Source organism: Suillus plorans (genome assembly GCF_016647745.1).
Source record: "Suillus plorans strain S12 chromosome Unknown HD556scaffold_70, whole genome shotgun sequence".
Lineage (NCBI taxonomy): Eukaryota > Fungi > Basidiomycota > Agaricomycetes > Boletales > Suillaceae > Suillus > Suillus plorans.
Window position 1 is genome coordinate 36,568 of NW_024537454.1, and position 23,657 is coordinate 60,224.

Here is a 23,657-nt window from a genome sequence, read left to right on the forward strand (position 1 = left end):
ATATACCGGAGGAAAAAGCAAGGGCGCTCCGCCTTCTTCGAGTCAGTCACCATTGGAGAACACCATAAGTCTTGCTCTGCTCTTTGAGTTTGCTCATTAATATCATTGGGCCTTCCGTATCACGGCGCAACCTCGTCATGTAACTAAGATCAGCTTACCTCCGAAATATTAAGTACCAAGGTTCTCGCGTGATAGGCAAATGATTATCCGAACAGATGGATTTTTACTTCGACTGAGCGCTCACCGCCCAGATAGTGGTCTATGTGAACCGCGTCCTAGGAGAAGATAGAGCAGAGCTGCTTCAGTGATGTAGTGCTGGATGTTGCATGACATAGATGTCCGCCCAGAGCTGTCTAACATGGCGCACAGTGGAAATACAGGTGATTTCGACTCGTAGTAATGCCTTCCTTGACGGCCGCGGCCTCCGTGGCGGTTCCATATTCCTGGCAGTCAGACAGCCGTTGCACTGTACTCGAAAGGCGGTGATAAGAACGACGAACACGGTGCAGCAATAGAAGTGCTGGCAATGACTATGATTTCGTATTATTTCGGAGTTCAGCTTTACCAGGATATTTCCGAAAGCCCGCTGTAGTGGGGCACCCCCTAGCAGGGGGTGATCGAAGGAAGTCAGCAGAGGCAAACAGGAGCAAGCAAGGGTTGGGGTTAACTTGGTCAGCAATTATAATGTCGTAGTCAGAGCCCTTCATTCCAGCAGGCCGCAGTTCTCACACACTGGTTGGAGCTGCGGCTCCAACGGTATCTTTCAGGGTTAATGATTTGCCCTATACTGCACAGCTCTGTCTGATCTTGGGGTTGAGCTTGGCTGATCAGTGATGGGCCTTGTTGCAGTATCCTTCGTGCCTAGGTCCGAAGTCATGCGCGGATTGGAGTAACCCAACCTTGTAGTTGCGGTCATAACAAGTAAATAGAGCGGTATATTCAGCTGGTCTTCCATTCAATTGTATGAAAGCACACGTACGAAAGTTTACGTATTTGGTTTCGAGGACAATCCAGAACAACGGCGTATCACTTGTGCCGAAATGGGGGGATTCCCGTATCTTTCCAATGAGAAGCAATGAGAGATGGATAGTCATGACAAGGTCGCAAAAAAACTTACTGAACGGTCGAAAGTGTTCCGCGACAGTGGACTGCTGTTGACAAGTGTCTGGTGCGTGGGCCAGGTTTAGCAAATGAATGATAAGACAGCGGCTCATACGTGACTGGCAAAAATAATTTTTTTTCGGCTCTCTGAAAGGCACCGAACTTGTGCTCTGGAGTCTGGATCGAGTTCACCGCTCGGCGGTATAACGAATCCAGGATTTAGTCAAGTATTTATAAGCTAGTTGAAGAACGCTGTCCGTGTCAAAAATCGGATCTGTGAGTCGGTCGGCGAAAAGGGCGGGACGAGGTTCGTGGCTTGGCTGCGATCTTGAACATCAAGAAAAAATGACTGTGGGTGGACATAGATGATCTCGCCGTAGATCGTTGTCGTGCCGCCGGCCGACGCGTAGTCAACCGAAGGTGGACAGAATTGGGGGGCAGGTTGGTTGGCTGTGTTCGAGCCAAACCCTGATTAAGTCCCTTTACTTGCACACAGAGAAACATTGACGCGGAAGATGCAGCATCACGCCATGGACATGTTTGTCGGTGACTCGGGTACCAACAATTGTAGGGCAAAAACGAAATGCGCAAACGAAAAAGCATCCTCCGCTCCTACTACCTAGGCATGGGTTGTGCGATTCTAGTATGACTGCAAGTGCGGACTCGAGTCGAACGTGTTGTGTTTCAATGTTGTCGTCTCATGAATAATATAAATGCGCGACTGCATGAAATGGCATTGTGCACGTGGAAAGAAGCAAATCCTTTTCAGGAAATGTGACTAAAGCTTTGTACCGGGCCCCGGCTACTATTAGTAAGGTAGTTTGGCATTTCTTGCACTCGACTTTCAAGCTCTCCAGATGCTTGCAGTACGACCTTCAGCAGTAGTTCCGGACTCTCTGTCAGTTCCTTCAAACGCACCGGAACACTGCCCTGTAAGCCCCAACCAAGTCTACTAATTCCCTGACTCGACTTCATCACTGATTATACTGAATGACAGGGCACAGAATCTGAGTTAGCTGGCAAAGCCGATGCCTGCAACGGATGCGCAAATCAAGAGATTTGCGCTTCTAACACACCCAAGGGTCCAGACCCAGCGCTGCCATTGATTCGTGATCGGATGGCTACCGTGAAGCACAAGATCCTCGTTCTATCCGGCAAGGGCGGCGTCGGAAAATCTACCTTTACCGCCCAGCTTGGCTGGGCATTTGCTGCAGATGATCAAATACAAACTGGAGTCATGGATGTCGATATCTGTGGACCATCTATACCCACTATCTTCGGCGTTGCCTTAGAGCAAGTGCACTCATCTTCATCGGGCTGGTCTCCAGTTTATGTACAGGATAATCTTGGAATCATGTCCGTCGGTTTCATGCTGCCCTCATCACGAGACGCTGTCATGTGGCGTGGTCCGAAGAAGAATGGGCTCATTGCGCAGTTCCTTAAAGATGTTGACTGGGGTGATCTTGATTACCTCGTCATCGACACACCTCCTGGTACTTCGGATGAGCACCTTAGTGTCGTTCAGTACTTGAAGGAAAGCGGTATCGATGGTGCTGTGCTTGTGACTACGCCGCAGGAGGTTTCTTTACAGGATGTTCGGAGAGAAATAGACTTTTGCCGGAAGGTGGGAATACGAGTACTGGGCCTTGTGGAGAATATGTCAGGGTTTGTTTGTCCTGGATGCAAGACGGAGAGTCAAATATTCAAACCAACTACTGGGGGTGCCGAAAGACTAGCAAAAGAAACTGGGATCCAACTGCTGGGTAAAGTCCCACTTGACCCAAGAATTGGGAAGAGCGCAGATTATGGTGTTAGCTTTTTGGACGAATACCCCGATAGCCCCGCATCGGATGCATACCTTGATATTATTGATAGTGAGTGTTGACCATCCCTTTGGTGTTTTACTCATGAATTTTTAGAGATCAAAAATATATTGGGAAACGAGACTACCCCCTAATATTAGCCGTTTCGATTCGCAGCAACCTCATTGAAATCTGTATGTATATCATATATGTATCGATAGATTCTACACTGGAAGATCGATGATTCTATGCAAGACGAAATTATGTAGCTAACTCCTTCCCCCGTCCTTCCTGGTGCGAACGCTGAACTCCATCGGCATCTCACTGGGCAGGGCATCTGTTTCGGATTCTTCCCCGACAATGAATTTGCCGATGGGTGCTACACCGGCCAAACCACCCGGCAAACCTTCTACACTCTCATGGATTGATACCGTCGACAAAGTCCGCAACATTTTCCGCACTGCTATTTCACTCCCTGCTGCTGTTGCATTCGAGGCCGCACGGGAACGAGCAGGTAAGATGTATCCTTCGTTAGGAAATACGATACCACTAGCACTGGTCGGCAGGCCATCAAACATGGGTACGAATGGGTGTTGCATAGTTGATGCCGGTGGCGAGCTATACGTAGACGTAGACGGCTGGCGTTGCGGTTGAAGTATGCTGGAGCGCCGTGCATAATTGACGACAGGATCTTCAGGCGTGCACGGGCGGAAGTAGTCCAAGCCAGCTGGTAGGGCAAGACTATCCGAGACCACATCCTCCCTCACAACTTCGGAGCTGTCCATTCTTCGCGATTCAGAGACGCTCTCCCGGGACTCCAGAGACTTTTCAGGGGAACCACGAGTCTCTCCGCGAGCATTTTCACGTGGATCAGGCTCTGCCGGCTCGCGTGTGATACCTCGCACTTCCATTCTGTAATCCTCTATTTCCTCCCATAGTGCCTTCCTAAAATCTTCAAGGGTCTCAAGCTTCTCGATGTCTCTCCACTTTTCAAACTTGGTAGGACAATCGGGTTCATCAGTTTCTTCGTGGTATGATGCCAGCCAGGGATGTGCGAGCGCGTCAGTAACTGAGATGCGCGTTGAAGGGTCGAAAGACAACATTTTCTGCAAGAGATCCAGGGCTAGTGAGCGGATAGTCATTGATCAGTATTGACCTAGTGCCATAGAAAAGCTGGAGTCACCCTGTACATCAGCAGTCGGAAGCAACTTCCACAGCGGTACGGGTTTCTTGGCTGGAAGTGAGCGGATATAAAGTTGTGCCTTCCCATGATGTCAGAACTGGACTGATAAAGCTACGGCGTCTATCTCTACCTTATCGCTTCCAATTCGATTGATAACATCCTCTTCTGGTGTTCCTTCACAAATACCGGTCAGATCACGAACGAGGGGGTTTTGTTGAACACTCACCGAGAACATCAAGAATCTTGTTTAATTGATCAACTGTTGAGAATAAATGTAATTATGATCAAACGTCGATTCATTTTGATGTTCACGATGTACTGACCATAGCTGTACGCATGGGTGTGAGCTTGCTGGAGTTGATACATATCTGAACTGAACTCACTCTTTACCCTTGAACAGGGGCCGTCCAAGCATAAGCTCTGCAAATATACAGCCTATCGACCAAACATCGACTATATCCACGGTTCACATCTACAAGAAGGATTGATTTATAGGACGAGCTCACTGGCTCTCGTGTATCCTCTGATAGCACCCTGCGTAAAGAGAAACATTATGACAGTGGCAAAATAGTCGCACCTGAAGGCCAGCATGATTTCTGGCGCCCTGTACCACCTGGTGGCTACATACTCTGTGAGATGGCCCACTTGCTCGTCTGGGGCAGAGCCAAATCCCCGACTCAAGCCAAAATCGCATATCTTCAGTTCACAATCAGAATTAACGAGTAAGTTGCCTGGCTTCAGATCGCGGTGAATGACAGAGGCCGAGTGGACATATTTCATGCCTGTTTGTCAACATATCGATAGTGATCAGGTAAAACAGCAGAATGAATTACCGCGAAGAATCTGGTATAGGAAGTACTGCACATGTTCGTTGCTCAAATGCTGGCCGGACTTTATGATTTGATGCAAATCCGCTGCCAAAGATTTAGCGCAAGGTTCAAGTCGTAATCTATGACGTTACCTTCCATGGGCTATATGGAAACCATTATAGCAGTATTTAAATTCGTCGATGGCGGGTTAACGCACCTCCATAAAGACGTAACTAGAATTAGGGGTGAGTCTCTTTCTGCCAGCACTGAACGGACTCTACTCACATCTCCTGAAAATCGGGGGAGATGGCATCCACATCGATCAATCCAGTAATGTTCTCATGACTTGAGAAATGCCGAAGGAGAGTGACCTCTCTCAGTGCCCGTTTCGCAAGCTGGACTTTCTCAAATATTCGAGTGACGAGTTTAATGGCCACCGTTTCACCAGAGATCTCGTCCACAGCAGATCTATCTCGGGCACATCAATACAATCAACCAATAAAAGTTCCGAACCTGTTACTCACACGACGACGCCATATGCACCCGAACCCATTTCTCGTACCAGCTTCCAGCGCTTTTCTACGTGAAACATCTTACCAAAGGAAGTCATAAAAGAGTGATACCCTCTGGTGCATCTCATCAATGAAGCTGATAATAGCAAGGGTAAGATGGATCTCACCGTTTTCTCATGTAGTGTTCTGGGAGCTGATTAGAAGGCCGCCGTGTTCTTGATCGACCACGATCCTGAGTGCCAGAACCTGGTGATGGTATCGGAGAAGATGACTCGTCATCGCTATGTGACCTGCTCCGCCTAGCATCTGCTGACATTGTAGAGCAGGCCGCGGTGCTTAACAAGGACAAGATTAGATGTCTGAGCTAGTGCAAAGAAGGGAACTCGTAGACGTGGCAATCTTTCCCCACTAGTAGTATCGCAGAAGAGGTCTGAAACTGCAGTAGAATTGCCCGACACCGGGTACTGAAATGTTGTGTTTGAGAAATTTAGCCGCCCTCACCGCATTGTTCGACACGATTGATGCATTATGACGATAAGCTTGGGAGAGCAGATTGTAATTAATACTCCGTCTTCCGAATATACACGGGGATAAGCCACTTTACGTCCGACGCGTAACAATTACAATGAAATAGTGGAATACTTAAAGAATATTCAAGCGCTCGACATTCTATGCAGGAACCGAAGACATGACTACATCCGGAGTCGCTGGCGCAACAGGAGATGCATCATCGTCCTCACCAAATATATCCAAGAAACCAGCCACTCGCGCCTTGTTTCCAGCCCTTTTGGTGACATACTCTCGCAGGCCAGATTTTAGACTCGGTTGTTTGTCGACAAGTTCGCGAAGCTGCTCTTTGGGTAGTTGCAACAATGCACCAAAGCTTGCCGGCGCAATAACCTTGGCACACCGTATAAACCCTTCCCACAGATGAGGATTTTGCCAAATTTTTTTGGTGATCAGGCGAGATAGTAAGGTTGTAGACACGAAGCCAACCAATGTTCTATACGTCGTGACGGCCTGGATGACCTATTTGGCTGGTTATTACAGCAAATGTAAATAGCGAGATTCACTCACCGTACGAAGGAAAAGAACGGGGAGCACAGGTTCATCCACAATCTGTTGCATAACCACCGCTAGAATTTCAGAGCGGAAGACATCAGTCATTGAGAAGCAGACACCGATTGCTGCATCGCTATAGGTTAGTAGGAGGCCAGCGAGAAGAACATCATTATCACCTTCGATCGCACTCTTGAGACCAATCTCCTTCTCAGCTTCATGGAGTAACACCATCAACTCAGCTGGCGTCAGCAGCTCACTTTGCCTTACACGAGGCAAATTTGATGACACGCTCCCGAAAGTTTGTGGAGGCGTCGTGACAACAGAGCTGAATACAGATCGAACCAGATTTTTGGGCTCTTGCTGACCGTTCAGGATGGAGACAATTCGGGGCAGGTATTTCAGGATGTCCGGCTTTGAATAATTACATTTAGCAACGCCACGATCAACTTCCACGGCGACATACCTTGTCCATCTCTGCGATGATTGGAATCAGGAAGCGAGCATCGAGATCACGGTCACTAATGAGACCCTTCACCAACGCTACGAGTTGCGCGCTCGGTCTCCCATGCTCTGTAAAGATCGTTAGAACACGTAGGGCAAGAGATTCACTCCCCGGCGGGCATGTGCGCATGAGGGTTAACAATTTGCCATTACTCGAACCCAGAGATTTGATCAGAGCAGTGATCAAGTCTTGAATGGCTTCTTGAACTGTTAATTCCATTTGGCCATACGCCGTGAAGATCCTGAAAAGGCATGATGCAAGAACTGCGACTATGAATCAGGATCGACGTACTCATCCAAGAACTCAGGGATCTTGACAGATAGAGCAAATAGGAGTTCAACGTGTTGCAACACGTGAGCCTTCCGGGCAGGTAACTCTATCTCTTCTTGTAGATACGGCGTCTGCAGAAGGTCCTCGGAGGGAAGTTGACCATCTTCCATATTTTCGTCGCCTGCGCCGGCTTGTTCATCAATGACCCTTGGCGCCTCTTTTGGTGGACGCTTTTGCAAGCGGCGCAGTATTTGAAGAGCGAAGTCACGTATCATGCTATCCATGGGTTCAATACCAGGAACCCATCTTCGCACGGTATTAATTGCTGCTCGCCTGGTCACAGGATCTGCAAGAGATTTGAGATCGGGGTTCAACAAAAACGAATTGACGTACCTGGATGAGTAGTCAACTCCAGAAGGACCTGGAGGGCTTCTGCTCGGAGTGATGGACGCTCTAAAACAAACTCCCGAAGACTGGTAAACCCAACATGCATCCTGTTGATTGCTCGAAGCGAGTTATGGCAGAAGAATACACGAACGTACTTGTCAGGGTCGACGGAGAGATCGCGTAACAGACCGAGGACATCAGGGGGCACGGAGGGCAAATCTAGCAGGAACCGTGCAAAAGCTTTGTCCCTGCCATCAGGCTTACCCTCAGGCTTGCCTTCCAAAACGGTCTGATATGTGGAAACTACTTGATTAAGCCACAATTCATAGTTTGGTCGCTGGAAACCTTGCCGTTGGCAAAATTTAATCAGAGAGAGTAAAGACATAGTACGCACCCAGTGAGGGTCATCCGTCATTCTAATACGATCGTTGTACCACTCTTCATTCATCCACGTCGTGACAAGACGGAGCCTTCATTACCGTCAGTAAATAAATTTGTGATGACGCAATATTGAAAACATACCGTGAAGGGAAATCAGCCATAATGTAATCGCATAGCGTTTGTCGTAAATTATCTTGCCGCGAATAGAAGTCAACTTTTGTCTCGCCGTCCCCTCCATCTTCTGACGCTGATGATGGGTCGCCATCAAGATGCGCCACTCGTGTGACCATTCGAACAATAAGTAACATCCACATATCGGTAGGAGATGTACCAGGCCATTGCGAGGTTACGGCAGAATCAACCTTGAGCTCCTCCGCACCATCCCATATTCGGCCAACCGATCCACGCATCAAAGCATTTCGTTCGATGTCAGTCAATTCTTTTGGTCCGAGCAGTGTAGAATCGGTAAGGTCAATGGTGAGCGCTTCTGGGAGATCCGCCGGAATTGTTTCTTCCTCCGCAACGGTCTCGTCCCCCGAAAGCTACGGCATAAAATTAATTGCAATGAGCGTACGTCACCTGTAGGTAAGATGCTCTAACCTCCATATTGAGCCTATCAGGCTCGTATTCCATTTCCTCCTCATCCATGTCCATTTGAAGTGGGTCTACTGGCTCATCTTTCACAGTAGGTTCTGCAGAAGGCACGGGGGTGGGCGTCGCTTCCGGTGTGGGTGGGGCGGGTTGCGGAGTTCTAGAGACAGGAGGGCCAGGAGCCAGGCCTCTGCTTTGTCTGTAGGTTTGTACCAACTCCAGTAGGGCTGGCTCTGTAAATGCTTGCAGATTGGCCACAATGAGATCGGTTATGAGTGATATTGGAAGTGTGGTGAAGTCAAAGCTAGCTAAGAATGCAGCAGACGCGTTTCCAGCAATGTCAACGTCGACTCTCATACGTTTAGCATCAGATGGATGCTCTGCTGGTGTCGAAGAAGGTCGTTTCTTGCTAGCTTCTGTTGCAGAAGCAGCAAGGGCGGCCTTTCTTGCCTTTTCCTCTGTGGAGGCTCTTTCCATGCGGGCAACTTGTAGGGAGAGCGCCTCATTGATTTGAGCTCCAAAGGAAGAACCATGGGGTCCTCTATGCTCGACTTCAGTACACCTGGCTTGACACCACCATGACGTCACTCACCTCGAGATATGGATGAGCAATATACGAACAGCCTTTTCGACACTTTTGACAGATTGTGCTGGAAGTCCGGACAGAGCGGCGGGAGTCCAGGAAGAGAGCGACGAAACAACTAGTTGTACCAGGGCGGGCCGTTGTTTGACTAAATTGCTCCAGGAGTGAAGTATCGCGCTCAAAAGCTCAGGGTTCCTTATGACAGGCATCAGATATGCGAGTTCTTACAGATATTGGATGAAGATGCTCACTGGCTGGTATATAACATAGTGATCACGCTCTCAAGAAGTTTCATGCCTTCCGCTTCTAAGGTAGGACCTGGAAGGAAGGGGTGATCGACAGGGACATTTGAAATGTTGGGATCATTCTTGTTCTGAAGCTATATGTTATAGAACGTATGTCACAGTAAGCGTGCGTATGAAGGAGAGACTGGTGGAAGGGTACCCTAGGGTCCGATATACCGCGCGTCTGGACGATAATGACACGCTGCATGAACTTAACGGCAGAGACCTTCACACCAGTACTGGCGGTTGGCGACCAAATAAACTCTAGGATGCGCACTTTGCACTGTGATAGTACATCCCATTGTTGGCGTAGGGTACGGTTTGTACACCTGTCACACGAGGTGGTATCAGACTTTTTGTTGACTCCGGCAACAGATACGACTCACAAAGAACGGAAAAGGAGTGGGTAGACAGTCGTCAAACACTGAATGGACACCTTGACAGTACGCGCATTTAAGTCATGCAGCAAAATGGCCAATGTTTCGACCGACTGAGACGCGACTATGAAGTAATAACATTAAAAGACTTAGACGCTGGCAGTACTCAAAGATTGAACTAACGTTGTGTGCGAACTTCGTTGGACAGATTAGAGCGAGAGATAGCAAAATGGAGGAGATCAAGAACCCATCTCTTGAGGAGAGAATCACCGGCACTTGACACAGTTTTGATGAGCGTTGTACAGAGGATGGGTATGGGATTTGGGTGCGCTTCAAGAGATTCACGTAAAGTAGCAAGTATATCTGCTTGTTCTTTAGAGTCTGCCGGTACTGCTAACGCTGCAGAAAGTGTCTGCAGCGGGTCAACCGGATTTCCTGCCATCTTTGCAAGCTTTGGTGTTTGCAACGTTAAAGCTTGTCTGTAGCTCTTCCTGAAAACTATATCCCGTCGGAGTTCTAAATCACTCCTCTACCGCAATCATGGTATGGCGACGAACAAGCATATGACAGTAGAGACTCACAATTGATTATAGGCAGCTCAGAATTCACAGGGAATACAGACTCTTCTTGAAGCAGAGAAAGAAGCTGCTAAGATTGTGCAGCAGTCACGTCAATGTCAGTGTCAGTCTGAATCGACTTCATGTGACTGACTGTTTCAACTAGATCGCCTTCAGAGACTGAAGGACGCGCGTTCGGAAGCAACCAGAGAGATAGATGAATACAGACAGGCTAAAGAAGCCGAATTCAAGTCATTTGAGGCATCGGTGTGACATCCACTCTCTCTTCACTCACGCATAGTCTGACATAGCGAGCAGCATGCAGGAGTGACCTCCAATGCACAGGCTGCAGTAGACAAGGAGACAAGTATAAAGTTGCAGGCTATCACAGATGCTTATGAAGCAAACAAAGATGCGGTCGTGAAGAAACTATTGGACCGTGTTCTACTGATCAAGCCCGAGCTGCATCGGAACCTCAAGAGGGTTGGTGGTGCAGAATTACAATGATCAACTTCATTGCTATGGACTCGACTTGTACAATACTACATTGGGTGCTTAATGAGCAATAATACCCTCAATCTGATAATTAAAGGTTCGTACGAATTATCGAATAAATATCAAAGAACGACAAGATTGCAAGGTGTGGACCAAAATAGGTAGCGGTAGCAATAATAAATGAAATCAAACGCTCAAGAACCTAGGCAGCACAGTTATGCTAGCTTAACCTAGAGACTGTCGACTCGCTGGCCAGCCACGGTAAACCGACAGGCATGCTAGTTGAAGCCGTGGCCATTGCAGGACGAGTAGAGTAATCTATGTGCGAGGCTGAAGGAAAGGGTGGCCCAGTTGTGTCTCGTGAGCCCTGGCAAGGGGCTGGGAGATGCTGCCCGGACGCTTGCCAACTTGCTGACGAAGGTGATGGATTGCCTTCGTTGGCTCGTTGCCAATCTAAAAGACCGCTCGACTTCAGTGAGGGTAATGAAAGTGCCGGGGATACGGCAGAAACTGGCTCCGTATTCATTTGTCTAGGATTTGGTGGCATTTGTAAGGCAGGATCGATATTGGCATCATGCGGAATGTTTCTCTTCTCTCTGGGATCAGGTTGTGGTGGATGAGGCGGATGTGCATGGGCTCGAACATCACCAAAAGAAGGCTGGCCAAAGAACCGGGCATCAGGAGGTGGGCGCCCCGGCGGTGCATATACCGGAGATGCAGCTAGTTGGGGTGCTGCGACATCCAGCGAGTTGCTGGAAACGGGTGTAGAACCATGAGATCCGCCAGAGTTGGATGCTACTGGATGCATGCCTTCCGCAGGTTGTACGTCGTCGGTGTAGTCAGGTGCCGGGGGAGCCAAGTCTTGGATACGAACACCAAACACCTCTTCAAACTCACTAGATAATTCCATAAGTCTTGGGCTTTGATCTCCACAGTATTTGGACAAGGGCTGTGACATCGATCAGTGTGAAATGATAGTGAAAATTTATAAACCATACCCAAATTGCAACTCCCACTATAGACATGCGTCATTAGTGAAATGCCCAAGGAAGCACAATCACGTTATAACACTCACGGATGATACTTTTTTTCGCTCTGTCACCTAAAGCAGCGAGAATCTTGTTCAGGCGCTCGCGCGCCCACGTTGGACCTCCAGGCATAGCTGTACGACAACGCATTCTAGCCTATACGAAGTATTGCCATATCCGTCGTCTTGTCAGCATCTGAACATATAAGTTGAACATCATCAAGATAACTCACCTGGTTCAATGCAAAAACACACGAGCAGTGGATAATATGCATAGCACAGAAGCACCACGCTCCCACGTTGGAACTCGTGGCAAACAACGACATTTGAATAGCAAGATTCTCGTCGGTGAAACAAAGACTGTCAGGAAGCGATTCGTCCCACGCCTTCGGAAGCGATCAATATGCTAGATCTGTATGAACCCTGGAATTTCATACTTACGTTGAGTTTGGTGTCAAGATCCAACAATGCGTTGACGGGATGTCTGCCGGACTCGCGCTCTAAAAATAAAATTGAATGAGCACATGCGGGCTCCCGCGAAGCAACTAACACTCACTGTTGAATTCATCCATGGTCTTCTCTATCCTCTCGTGTATAGAGAGGACACGAATTAACTGCCCGGTCTCGGATCTCGATGAAGGACTGGGTTTGTCCAGATATTCTTGACGAATCAAATGAGCTCAAGGCTGAAACGATAGCTTGGCGACCAACCTGGGACAGCATCGTGTACAGTGAACAAGAAGGTTGTCTCATCTACAGGGAGACGCAATTTCAATTGCGATTCCTCTGCTAAGATAGGACGTCGGTAGAGAACAGACCCCAGAGCATCGGATACATGTATGAGCCAGAAAACCCTACGCGCGCATTCCCGCTCGATGGACGCATCAATGAACTCCAGTGAAGGAGTAGGTGTCAGGATTGGATTGTCAGCCTGATGCACGCCCAGTTGTTCAAGGATATCAAGTGCGTATACTGCAAAGTACATGGCGTAAGCGCCGACAAACCAAGAAATGGTAACTTTCCATACCATGATATTGCCCTGTCCAGGATGACTTGGCCATTCGATCATGCAATTGTAGCAAACATAGAGCCTGGGCAGTTGCAAGATTCTTCTCGCAAATCAAGTTTTGCCCTTTATCAAACATAATCGACATTGCCTCTGAGAAGAACACCTCTCCAGCAAATCTTGAACCCCCCTCCTTGAAACAAGGACGCTGCGAGAGAGGCGCGGCAAGGGCACATATTGAAAGAAGAAGGTAAGAAGGGACGAGACCGTGAGATAGGGCATGATGGAATGAAGGCTCGTGGATGATCATACGCTGAGGTTGGCGGTGTGCAAAGAACACTGCACCGACGTATTCATTAGTGTCAGCAGTGTACCGCTATGTGGGGTAACTTACGATGCACGAGCTCTCTTGTGAGTGACGGGTCACGCTCCAAAGAGCGCTGAGTGCTTGGCAACGAGGGTGGAGCCAAGCCTCTGAAAGACGTCTCAACGGGAGACGTCGACTGACCAAGGTCTGGCCTGAACCGCTTGCGCGATGGAATATCTTCATCAGGGTCGACTTGGGTCCCAAGTACCTCGTCTTGCTGTAGTCCATGGACAACGAAGGATGATTGGTTACCCTGGATATTTTCCAGGTATGTGACACACGAACCCTGACGCGGATCGGGTGGTGCGTCTGTGTTACCCCCTTTGCGCGGCCTAGGTGCAGGTACAGGTCTGCCCGAAGCGTCTGTGTACGTGCATTTCTTGGAGGCGAAGTAACTAAAAACATGAATGAAACGACAGATTTGGAAACGTCCAAACGTTTTGTTTGGTGACGTACCAGTTGCTGCAAGGAGCTGAAAAAAGAACAGTCAGAATTAGCATAGTAGCATGGAAGCTGTTATGGAATACGTACCTGTTCCGTCACATCGTCGTTTGCTTTTGTGGCAAGCATCACACGCCTGTGTAATAAGACGCTTGGTAGGCATCCCAAACGAGTTTAAGGGTGCATACCTTTGCTAGGCGTTTGCGCTTTGGACCCTTCATGAATGCAATATTAGTGTCGGCCCTATCAGGATCCTGGGGAGTGTCGATGAGGAAACGGGAGCCATCCGGAGGGGGTTGGTTTGGGGGAGCAAAAGTGATTGCCTGTATCGCCGGTTGCTGAAGAGAGCGAGCGAAGTGGTCCATTAAAAGGCAAATAATATGGGACTGATTATGCCAGACGACGAGGAGACATACACAAGAGGTGGAGAGGGAGGGAGGAAAGAGGAATAGTCGGCGTCTAGTACTAGAGAAAGACGCGAAGAGGATATGAGTTTGAGTTGGTTGTTGGAGTTATTAAAAGGAGAGATACAAGTCCCCGGAAGATTGAAATGACAATTTTGAAAAGAATAATTTTAAAAAAGATAACTCACCTAGCAAACTGTGGCTAGGTAGATAATAGTTACTTAGTGTGAAGAGATTGTAGACCGTGGAACGCACCAGTACTTAGTAGACTCACAAACCGCTCACGGCAGTTGGAGGAAGCCTTGCAATAAACCGATCAGTCAATACAAATCGAGCGAACCCGCCGGCCGCATCCGGCTTTTCCCACTTCCTCGCGCCGCCGGCTTAGTTACACCCTGCTATTACGACCGATCCTGCGGTATACCATCAAATACAACCATACACGCCCAGTTATATTACATTTCATATTATTAATATTACGGTCACGAAGAACCAGCTAAAGGCCCCCCCCACCCGCCAATTAAACTTACAGATAAGCGAAACGGCAGGTTTCGGCGGCTTTCCATTCTTCTGTTTTCTTTACGTACCCAACGTGCCTCATTTTCATGCCGCCGGTCATTACTTAAAAAACAGAATTTCAATATTTTGTGGTAAAAATTCCGACCACAATTCCGGCGGCCATTGGCACCGCACGCTGTTCGGTACAACCTATTATTGCGCAATATATTCTGATTCGAACGTTCCAACAGAATTGCCTCATTATTACGGTGCATCTGCTCGCGTGTTTTCGTACAGGAACAACATTTCGTAACGTACTTAGTCGAAAAGACCGAAGCCCATGTCGTCGTCCGATTCCTCCTACGATGTCAAGATTTAATTCTCGTTCCACAAAATGCACAATAATAGTACTAACCTTCTCCTCCTTCTTTTCTTCCTTCTTCTCCTCCTCAACGGCAGCAGCAGGTGCTGCACCACCGGCTGACGGAGCAGCAGCGGCAACGGCGCCACCAGAAGGAACCTAAGCATTGCGACCAATCAGCCCCTGCTACTTGTATATAACCTGATCGAGACTCACGGACGACAGCTTAGCAGAACCCTCAGCAATCAACTGCGGACAAATACGTCAAAAACGGGTGCTGTGAAGCATAATCGGGAAAAAAATCTTACAGCATTGATGTCCTTATCCTCCAGCTCGGAGATAAGTTTTTCGAGCCTGTCATCATCGGCCTCTATCCCGACAGCACTCAACACCTTTTGGACGTCGCCAGCCGAGGGAGAGGCATTGCCACCGATTTGGAGGAGAAGATAAGCAGCAATATGACGCATCTGGTCAAATCACAGAAGTTAGCGTGTTCTACAGGTGTCTCATACGCGAGGATATTCGAGACATACTTTAGACGAGTGTGATTCACAAAAATATGTGTAGGACGGGAGTGCGGGCAGCTACAAATCACTGAAAATATGTATTTAAAATTCCATTCAAGCCCTGCGCAGAAACACAAATCATACCTTTAATCCTCAAGGGAAGACCTGTAGATTCTATCCGACGACGTTGATGTTGTTGTTCCCCTCTAATCTTCCGTCAAACTTCAGATTGGTACTATACAGCACCACGTGGTCAGATTCAGCCACAATTTCTATATTTGATTGTTTTTCGACTCCGCCTCAGGATTGCCGAAATCCTTGCTCGCTGTTATCCACGACAACCGCAAGACTAATTCACGACGCAACATGGTGCGCATTGTCCTCGGAAGTAGCAAGACAAACGCTGATTTCCGCCTTAATGATAGGCGGATTCATCGGTTACTGACCCCTCGGTCGCTGCTGAGCTCAAGAAGAAGAGAACCTTCCGCACGTTCTCCTACCGCGGAGTTGATCTCGACAAGCTCCTTGATATGAACAATGAGGAGGTGAGTCTTTACCGCGGAACCTCCCATTCTCTGTGCTAAACCTTGAATCTACAGTTCGTTGAAGTATGCATCTCGCTTTCAGTCGCCATTGCCTTAACCTGATCCACATATTTTCTCAATGATAGCTCGTTCACGCACGTGCCCGCCGTCGGTTCGGTCGTGGCCTCAAGCGCCGCCCCATGGGTTTGATTAAGAAATTGCGCAAAGCTAAGAAGGAAGCTCCCCCGAATGAAAAGCCCGCAGTCGTCAAGACCCACCTCCGTAACATGATCATCGTTCCTGAGATGATTGGCAGCGTTGTTGGTATCTACAACGGCAAGGTTTGTATTGTACTAACCCTTTTTGCGATGCACGACTGAAGATACCACTACAAGGTATTCAACTCCGTCGAGATCAAGCCTGAGATGACAGGCCACTACCTCGCTGAATTCTCGTGTTCGTACCGACCCGTCAAGCACGGTCGCCCTGGTGTGAGTGTATTGTTCTTATATCTTTGATGATGTCTCAATGTCTTTTGCACAGATCGGTGCCACGCACTGTAAGTTTACATGGGACTGCTTGCGGAAATCGAACTTCATACTCAATATTTTCTCTCACAGCGTCTCGTTTCATTCCTCTGAAGTAAGGCACTGGGTTCTTATATCTTTTGCATGTCCCTCCATTAGCTTTACTACCTCAAAATATATGCGTATGCCTATATGTCATACGAAACACATGCTAGTGTCACTTTGTAATGGTCGGACGCAAGGACATCCGAGTCATCGTCTGCATGCAAGAGTCGAGCATCATTGGCCCCGCGGGGCCGAACAAATGAATGAAAGTTACAAGATAATGTTTGGGTTGGTTAAATTCATTCAAATTGCGTACATTCGAATGCACGGGTATAATGAGTATACTGCGAAGTATTCGTCCGTGTCATACTGATAAGTGAAACCGCACGGTAAACTACAGATAATGCGAGAAACCAAAAGATGCTTAGGGCAGATGAATGTCAGAGCAGCGGCAATGCACAGCAAGGCAAAAGAGTGGAAGTGAGTCGCCATTATGATGACAGAATCTAGAGTCCAACGAGGTCATCGTCGGGGCGCTGCGGTAGCAGGAACTCCGTTGGGCGGCGATGACGAGTGTAGGTGCTCCCCGCTACTTCGCGGATGCACGTAGGACGATGGTCGAGGAGATGAAGATATGGTACCAGTGATGGGTCGTTGAGCAGTGGGCCAATCTGTCTCGATCGGCTGGGGATAACGAGGTTGTTGCTGGCCCTGGATCATAGCTGCGCCTTGCGATAGGGAAGTTGGATGCGTAGGAGAAGTGTACGAGGTGGGTGAATGAATGATACCTGGATGTGGATGGGGCGACTGCTGTCGGCCATTCCGTATATGAGGTTCACTCGAAATTGATGTCAACGGTGGTCGATCTCCGGGTGGCGAAACGCGGGGTGGGTTGGTAAGGTTCGGCGAACCCATTGATGCCAATGGTGGACGCCCGTTTGCTCTGAGGCGCATGTACATGTCACATTTCTTCATGAAATCTTTGCTTGGTAGCTCAGTGCTATTTGAGAAATATTCCTGATCATGGAGGATAGGCAGGAACTCCTCGGGAACCAAATAAAACTCATCCTGGTTCTCGAGTAACGAGGTTACTACGCGAATAGCCCCAAAGCTCTCGTCTCGAACGGCGTCACGCCCGCGTGAGTATAAGATACTAGGACATATGACCGTTGCTAGGTTTGATAGGTCCATCTTGCTACCAGTGGACTCATCCATGTGTGCGAACGACGCCACCCATTTGAGGAACACAAATAGCACCTCCATGGTGTCACGATGGCTCTTGGGAAGAAGCAAGGAAACTAGATGGAGACAACGCCTCCGCTCTGCCTCTGTAGAAAGGGCTGGAGATTGTATGTCAGATTGCGAATCATATGAAAGTGTGAAGACAGACACTGCGATGCAATCAGTAATCGGTGTAACTTGAACGTCATGAGTGGCTCCGGCAGTTCGCGGAGGAACTTCTTCAAGAGAGCAGCCAATTGCACCGGGTTGTCCTGCGTGAGATCTACTGATGATAAGTCGTGATCGATGGCCTCCGTGAGATCCTTCAACCGCCTGATATTACCATTCTTGCGGAAGACGCCCTCCACCGACATATCTGTAAATCACAAGATATCAAAACACAGTTAAGATCACCGTAAATAACATACCCATCTGCCTCATGGCTGAGACAACATCATCAATAAAGCTTGGCACCCTCAAGGTTGCACGGCTGGCTCCCAATAAGGAATCTGACCCTTCTTTCTCAACTAGGAGCTCAAGTGGAACACCAAAAACGCCTATACATAATCGATAAGGTGAACCTAATACTTGGCAATCGTGAAAACTCACCCTTCTTTTTGACGTTCTTCTTGTCTCCAGCTTTGAACAGCTGTTTCCAGAAGCCTCCCTTTTTTGTCTCAACCAGTTCGAGCAACTCATCCAATTCAAGCTGATCCCGAAGCGGAGATCGCTGGAGGGCAAGGACAGCAGAGTGTTTGACGATAGTAAGTTCGAGTGCGCTCAACTCGGCGACATGCGGTACCGTGCTCTGGCGCGGTAATGAGCGCTGCTGTTCGCGAGCTTGCGCGGCCTCCATCAACTGAGGTATGTCAGCTAACGTAATACCGTCATCAGGGGTGTGTAACGGGGCATCGTCTGGGCCACCTGCTGGAGAGTTTGGTACCGACTCATCCACTATCTTCACCTCTGTGTTGCTCCGTCCGATAGTAGAACGAACTACTTGCGCTTGATAACTTGTGTCCAGTGTACCAGGAGTACGAGTTTGCGCCCGTGAAGGAGGTTGTGATGGTATCCCCGAGGAGCCAGGCTGGGAGGGCTGACGCCCTGGAACCAGCGTCCCTGGTGGAGGCGCCCTCTGAGGTTGTGGGGTTTTGATATCTTGTTGCGATCGTTGAGCATGCAGTGGCTCCGAGGGCTGGACAGTTTTGCCTGATGGACTCTCCACGATCGTTGATCGTTTGGGTAGCCGTGCTGTAGCAGATAGCTTTCGATCCAGATGTACGGATTTCATGCGCATTATATCGCCAGAGTTACGATAGGGATCTTGGTCCCCTGACTTGGGGTTGATGCTTGGCGTCGTAGAAGCAACTGACAATACACGCTTACGATGCAGAACATCGAGTATGAGAGATCGGAACATACCTGGTGACACAGGAACCACGCCCTGTTGCTTTAAAACCAGGTACAACCTACGCAATGCAATGTTGAGCAGAAACGCATACTGCTCCAGCCGAGAGACAGCCTGGAATCCATCTCGACACCCTGGATGCACGTGGTCTGTGCACAGGATAACGGTAGGCACTTCACCATATGAAGGGATGTCCTTGACCGAATCAAGCTCGTACACAAAGATGCCGACATTTGCCGGTGGTCTTCGAACAGAAGATGGCTTCGATGGGTCCTTTTCGCTCCTTTCCTTTTCTTTATCTTTGTCTTTATCTTCTGGGGACTTGGGTGGCGTCGGCTCTTTCGGTGCCGGAATAGCAGCTACCTTGTCACACCTGGCGCATTGCAGACACTGGGAGTGCCAACGCTGATAAGTTCCCAACCGAACACAGTCTTCTTCTACTGCTTGTGTACACTTGACGCACCGGTCTGAAGGCGGATTGGTGACTGTCAACCGAGATGGCGAGTTCGCTGTGAACGGGGATTCTCCTGCATGTTCTGGTGCCAGACTCCTGAAGCCGTAAGTGACACCCTGTGTGCCAATATTTCCTCCTCTCATAACCTCACCACTTCCACCTTTAATGATCCGGCGAGCCGCTGGGTCGCCACCTTGCACCGCGAGCAAATGTAGCTTATCGAGGAATGATGGCATAGCCTCTCGGACGCTTTGTTCCCTCTCCAGTTTTAGTGCGCCCGTTAATGCTATTCGAATGAGGATCTTAAGGTAATGGGCTATTCCTGTCACGAGTGCAAGTAGTTCCTGAGTCATCCCCATTCTGCGCGACCCAGTTTCCTGGGTACGTGAAAGAAGGGTGAACAGATCAACCGTTTTTCGGCAAAGCATGCGGGCTTCTCGGACATGAGACATTCCTTCGAACCATATAAGCAATACCGGGGATATAACACGAAACATACACGCACCTTTCAAGTTAAGCCTAGCGGAATGGCATTCAAGGTCATCGATGGTGCCGAATAAGACTTCCACATGTAGAATAAACTTCTCGGCCATCCTGATGGCATCAAGATATTGTCCGTTGCTGACCTGTCGTAGCATATCAGATATACACGCAGCGCTTGATTCCTCGAACGCCGAGAGAACCCTGTAATGTAGACGATCAGTTGTGTTTCAGACCACGTGGGAGTACTCACGTCCAAATGCGATAGACCAGCTGTTCCATCCTGATTTGCTTGTCCTTCAATGTAGTGGGAGTTTCACGCTTCTCTTCCTCGACGTAGGATGGCTCCAATTCCGACCCATCATTAATCAACACGCTCGATCTCCGTGAAACTACTTTGACGTTCCAAAACTGTAAGGCTGAATGAGAATTGATATAAGATTGCGACCTCCTAGAACGAGAACCTTATTGATCATGTAACATTCTGGATGCCAGCACTCGTCCCTCATGTTGCGATTTATCTCAACGAATTGCTTCAGGATGGCGCTGCTGCAACCTGCACATTTTGTCGCAAAACGTGTCGAGTAGTGGAAGTGACAATAAACGTCCCCATCGTGCTCATAGTAGGAGTCCTGTGGGCCAAAAAGGGTTGGGCACAGGGAGCAAGTGAAGTGTTCCACATGATACTTCTTGTCTGTATAGGGATATTAATTAGCAAGAAAGGAGCGACGAGTAGAACCACTAACTGCATGCCGTAATATAGCTGCCTCGGAGAGCAAGTCCACATTTGGCGCATATAAGATTCAGGCGACGGAAGTAATCCCGTTCACAGAGGGGATGTTGTTTACCATCAGGCCCATCAATAGGAAAGAACTTTGACGCGACGACATCGCCGCAATCCTAACAAATTATAAGCGGAACTGGGTACCTGAAAGGTCAAGATGTTCATACCAAGCATTTAAAGCAGTTCAAGTGGTATACAGTGCCTAATGCGCGGACGAAAGCACCTTGCATCGTGTTTCCACATGCGGAGCAAGGTCTACAGGGAAGAAGTGTCAGATGATGGATCGAAACCACAGACTACTGTGGGAGTGTTTGTAGAGGAAATGGCGGACTCACGATTGTGAGATGTTAGTGGATGTCGCAGAGGAAGTGGATGTCATGGGACCAGTCTTGTTTGGAGAACTAGAACTGGAGGACGCAGAGTGTCCGGAGGAATATGAGATTACACTGTCTCGACGCTTCAACTCTACATTCCTTTCGGTGTATGAGACAAGATTATACGGAGTGGAGCCATTGGGGGTGGTAGGACGACTACGCGAACGAAAGGCGGGAGATGGAGGCGGGAGAGAAGCGGGGATACCATTTGAATCATAAGGCCTGCTCGAGTGGGCATGATTCAAGTCATCACTATAAGCATGAGGGACTAGATCATGCTTCACGGAAAGATTATTACGGTTGAGGTCCTGGGTAGAGCCAAGGGTAGAAGCTCTGGTAGGAAAAAGGGGACGATCAGGTAGGCGAGTAGTGGTTGTCGGTGGAGCATAAATAGAACCACCGAGATGAGATGAACCATCGTGCTCTTTGCGCAGACGAGCCGTTTCTGAATCAAACGACATAACGGATCCCAGGCAGGCCTGACTACGATGATTAGTACCCCCAAAGTTAATTGGAACAGTTCTGAGAGAGATCCTTGACGATTTTCATGCGGAACCTAGTAGATTTATGTTCCGGAAAGCGATGAAGTAGAACAAAAGCAAGCTAGAAGCACCACAGCTGGAGAACGGTGCAAAAGCAGTGAGGTCTACTGAAGAACGAGGATCACGAACGTGACAATAAGTCACGCGTCACAGTAACCACCTTTTCTGATCATCGTTACCTCAGGCTATTAGCTGGCGACTCGATGCTCACAAAACCCGAACTTGTGTTGCGCCATATAGCCTGTGGAGGTTTGTAGAACCAGGTCGTGGGAGGTTTTATGGAGACAAAAACTCCACGTGGAACCAGGTTTGTAACTCATAGAGATATGAGTCCGACGGTGCTTTCTGCGCCAGGCAGTTGCTCCACATCGCACTTCAACGTAAACGGCATCTGGTGTAACGTGGTTCCTCCCGAGTTACCTGCCAAGGCTCCAAACAAAACAAGGTCTACAGAACACTCCCAAAGAAAAGCCCAGTAATGATGTTTGGCCACTCACGGCGATAGTTTATGTAGTCAGCGAGTGAGTTGACCAGATAATCGTGCCTCACATCACTAAAATTAAGCCAACTTATACACAGAGTGCGGTTATATTAGCTCCGGTGACCGATTTCTTCCAGAATCTTTCCAGCCAACCTGAGAGTGGTCGAGGTATCTGAGTTCAAATATTTCACCTCATGGCGACATGATCCACCATAGCCAGTCAAATATTGAAGGTTATAATGGATCCTGCCTTCATCGATGTTCACTTGTCTCTTCTGACTTCTGACAGCTTTGACATTGATGTGATGGGTCAAATCTTTTCATATTCCAGTCGAACATAAACTTGAAGTGCCTTCCGGCTCAGGGCCTCGTTCATATGCCTTGCCATCGTGGGTGCCTGCAGCGAGTTGTCTCTCTCTTGGACATCCTATCAATCCTCCGTGGATACGACTTTTCAACCATGAACCCTTCAACAATCAATTTCCTACCTGATGGTAACATTCACGTATACTACCATGTTGAAACTAGTCAACAAATCGACATTTTCATCATTGATTGTACCTTGTTTACCGCTTGGAGTAGCACCGAATCCCTCACCACACCTTGCCACTATGGCCAAATACGTGATTTCAAGACTAGGTTGTCAGATAGGGATAATGGCACTTGCCATATCGCTTCTAACATGCAATAGAGTTGATACGTAGCAGCTCACCAAATAGGTGTCAGCAAGGGTGACGAGGTGTGTTATCGATATCATACGAGCACCTCGTGAAGTTTATCGTATCTCGCACCGTCACTCGTCGATTTATCGATAGTATTGCAGCTGCACGATCTATGAATCTCATTCATACCTCACACGTCATTGACATTAACGATACTCGGAATGGCGTGTTCCATTTTTGCCTGCATGTGCGAAACATGATCAAATTGCAGTCTTCTCCTCTCATGTTTCTATAGATACCCAGTTGATGTATGACCGCTGCTAACATCGACTCTCATGTTGATTCTCGAGCAAACTTTGGTACATTTAGCCCTTGTTTCACTCCATACACTCGGCAATGATACCCGATGGTCAATCGGTCCGTATCCCGCCTCCGAGCCAGGAATGCCCCACAAGCATACCTTTTGAACTTGTGTACGCCAACACATATAAGCCATGGGACACAAAAACATCCAGAGACCACAGAACCTGAACTTGATTTTCTGGATCTCTTACAGGCAATGCCACGTCTCTACTTGGTGGACGAGGTCAATGGGACAGGTGTAGAGAGCATGACCACGAGGAGTAGTCGTCAACCGCCAGCGTTCGCA

The 23,657-nt window shown here is 48.5% G+C and overlaps 8 protein-coding genes across 8 annotated transcripts; 3 read left to right on the forward strand and 5 right to left on the reverse strand.

Annotated features, from left to right (window-relative positions):
- The first annotated feature begins 1,868 nt into the window (after window positions 1-1,868).
- HD556DRAFT_905547 (P-loop containing nucleoside triphosphate hydrolase protein) lies at window positions 1,869-3,246 on the forward strand. The gene is made up of 4 exons (XM_041311993.1): window positions 1,869-2,033; window positions 2,099-2,975; window positions 3,021-3,168; window positions 3,236-3,246. The coding sequence occupies exons 1-3, from the start codon at window positions 1,959-1,961 to the stop codon at window positions 3,056-3,058; spliced, it is 990 nt and encodes a 329-aa protein (XP_041155467.1). The 5' UTR covers window positions 1,869-1,958; the 3' UTR covers window positions 3,059-3,168; window positions 3,236-3,246.
- On the reverse strand, window positions 3,021-5,949 carry HD556DRAFT_1404426 (Pkinase-domain-containing protein). The gene is made up of 15 exons (XM_041303930.1): window positions 5,575-5,949; window positions 5,420-5,521; window positions 5,181-5,363; window positions 5,113-5,128; window positions 5,048-5,057; window positions 4,920-5,000; window positions 4,664-4,868; window positions 4,593-4,609; window positions 4,470-4,539; window positions 4,410-4,414; window positions 4,313-4,345; window positions 4,217-4,260; window positions 4,087-4,165; window positions 3,237-4,026; window positions 3,021-3,169 (listed from the first exon to the last, which is right to left on the reverse strand). Exons 1-15 carry the CDS (start codon window positions 5,721-5,723, stop codon window positions 3,061-3,063), a joined length of 1,893 nt encoding a protein of 630 aa, XP_041155468.1. The 5' UTR covers window positions 5,724-5,949; the 3' UTR covers window positions 3,021-3,060.
- Window positions 5,950-10,492, reverse strand: HD556DRAFT_1404436 (Symplekin tight junction protein C terminal-domain-containing protein). Its single transcript, XM_041303931.1, has 16 exons — window positions 10,426-10,492; window positions 10,028-10,373; window positions 9,854-9,968; window positions 9,628-9,796; window positions 9,435-9,562; window positions 9,193-9,378; window positions 8,610-9,141; window positions 8,151-8,551; window positions 8,023-8,098; window positions 7,784-7,965; window positions 7,635-7,735; window positions 7,263-7,587; window positions 6,933-7,212; window positions 6,646-6,880; window positions 6,485-6,594; window positions 5,950-6,436 (listed from the first exon to the last, which is right to left on the reverse strand). The coding sequence occupies exons 2-16, from the start codon at window positions 10,284-10,286 to the stop codon at window positions 6,077-6,079; spliced, it is 3,459 nt and encodes a 1,152-aa protein (XP_041155469.1). The 5' UTR covers window positions 10,287-10,373; window positions 10,426-10,492; the 3' UTR covers window positions 5,950-6,076.
- HD556DRAFT_1404438 (H+-ATPase G subunit-domain-containing protein) lies at window positions 10,353-10,992 on the forward strand. The gene is made up of 4 exons (XM_041303932.1): window positions 10,353-10,387; window positions 10,438-10,519; window positions 10,568-10,668; window positions 10,720-10,992. The coding sequence occupies exons 1-4, from the start codon at window positions 10,385-10,387 to the stop codon at window positions 10,906-10,908; spliced, it is 375 nt and encodes a 124-aa protein (XP_041155470.1). The 5' UTR covers window positions 10,353-10,384; the 3' UTR covers window positions 10,909-10,992.
- HD556DRAFT_1276416 (uncharacterized protein) lies at window positions 10,993-14,496 on the reverse strand. The gene is made up of 12 exons (XM_041299237.1): window positions 13,926-14,496; window positions 13,828-13,873; window positions 13,753-13,768; window positions 13,324-13,691; window positions 12,951-13,268; window positions 12,635-12,895; window positions 12,480-12,584; window positions 12,365-12,423; window positions 12,157-12,309; window positions 11,972-12,080; window positions 11,895-11,911; window positions 10,993-11,845 (listed from the first exon to the last, which is right to left on the reverse strand). The coding sequence occupies exons 1-12, from the start codon at window positions 14,100-14,102 to the stop codon at window positions 11,117-11,119; spliced, it is 2,358 nt and encodes a 785-aa protein (XP_041155471.1). The 5' UTR covers window positions 14,103-14,496; the 3' UTR covers window positions 10,993-11,116.
- Window positions 14,497-14,626: 130 nt separating this feature from the next.
- On the reverse strand, window positions 14,627-15,741 carry HD556DRAFT_1404454 (ribosomal protein 60S). Its single transcript, XM_041303933.1, has 6 exons — window positions 15,651-15,741; window positions 15,534-15,594; window positions 15,309-15,467; window positions 15,217-15,249; window positions 15,055-15,159; window positions 14,627-14,999 (listed from the first exon to the last, which is right to left on the reverse strand). Exons 3-6 carry the CDS (start codon window positions 15,465-15,467, stop codon window positions 14,958-14,960), a joined length of 339 nt encoding a protein of 112 aa, XP_041155472.1. The 5' UTR covers window positions 15,534-15,594; window positions 15,651-15,741; the 3' UTR covers window positions 14,627-14,957.
- A 131-nt stretch (window positions 15,742-15,872) lies between these two features.
- HD556DRAFT_1448004 (40S ribosomal protein S15) lies at window positions 15,873-16,676 on the forward strand (the record flags this gene model as incomplete). Its single annotated transcript, XM_041307367.1, has 7 exons — window positions 15,873-15,884; window positions 15,932-16,051; window positions 16,106-16,114; window positions 16,177-16,371; window positions 16,426-16,521; window positions 16,574-16,589; window positions 16,651-16,676. The coding sequence occupies 7 exons, from the start codon at window positions 15,873-15,875 to the stop codon at window positions 16,674-16,676; spliced, it is 474 nt and encodes a 157-aa protein (XP_041155473.1).
- A 373-nt stretch (window positions 16,677-17,049) lies between these two features.
- On the reverse strand, window positions 17,050-21,784 carry HD556DRAFT_1499407 (uncharacterized protein; the record flags this gene model as incomplete). Its single annotated transcript, XM_041308931.1, has 10 exons — window positions 17,050-17,942; window positions 17,993-18,199; window positions 18,252-18,380; window positions 18,433-20,139; window positions 20,191-20,369; window positions 20,419-20,576; window positions 20,630-20,859; window positions 20,912-21,065; window positions 21,117-21,204; window positions 21,285-21,784. The coding sequence occupies 10 exons, from the start codon at window positions 21,782-21,784 to the stop codon at window positions 17,125-17,127; spliced, it is 4,170 nt and encodes a 1,389-aa protein (XP_041155474.1). The 3' UTR covers window positions 17,050-17,124.
- Between the last annotated feature and the right edge of the window lie 1,873 nt (window positions 21,785-23,657).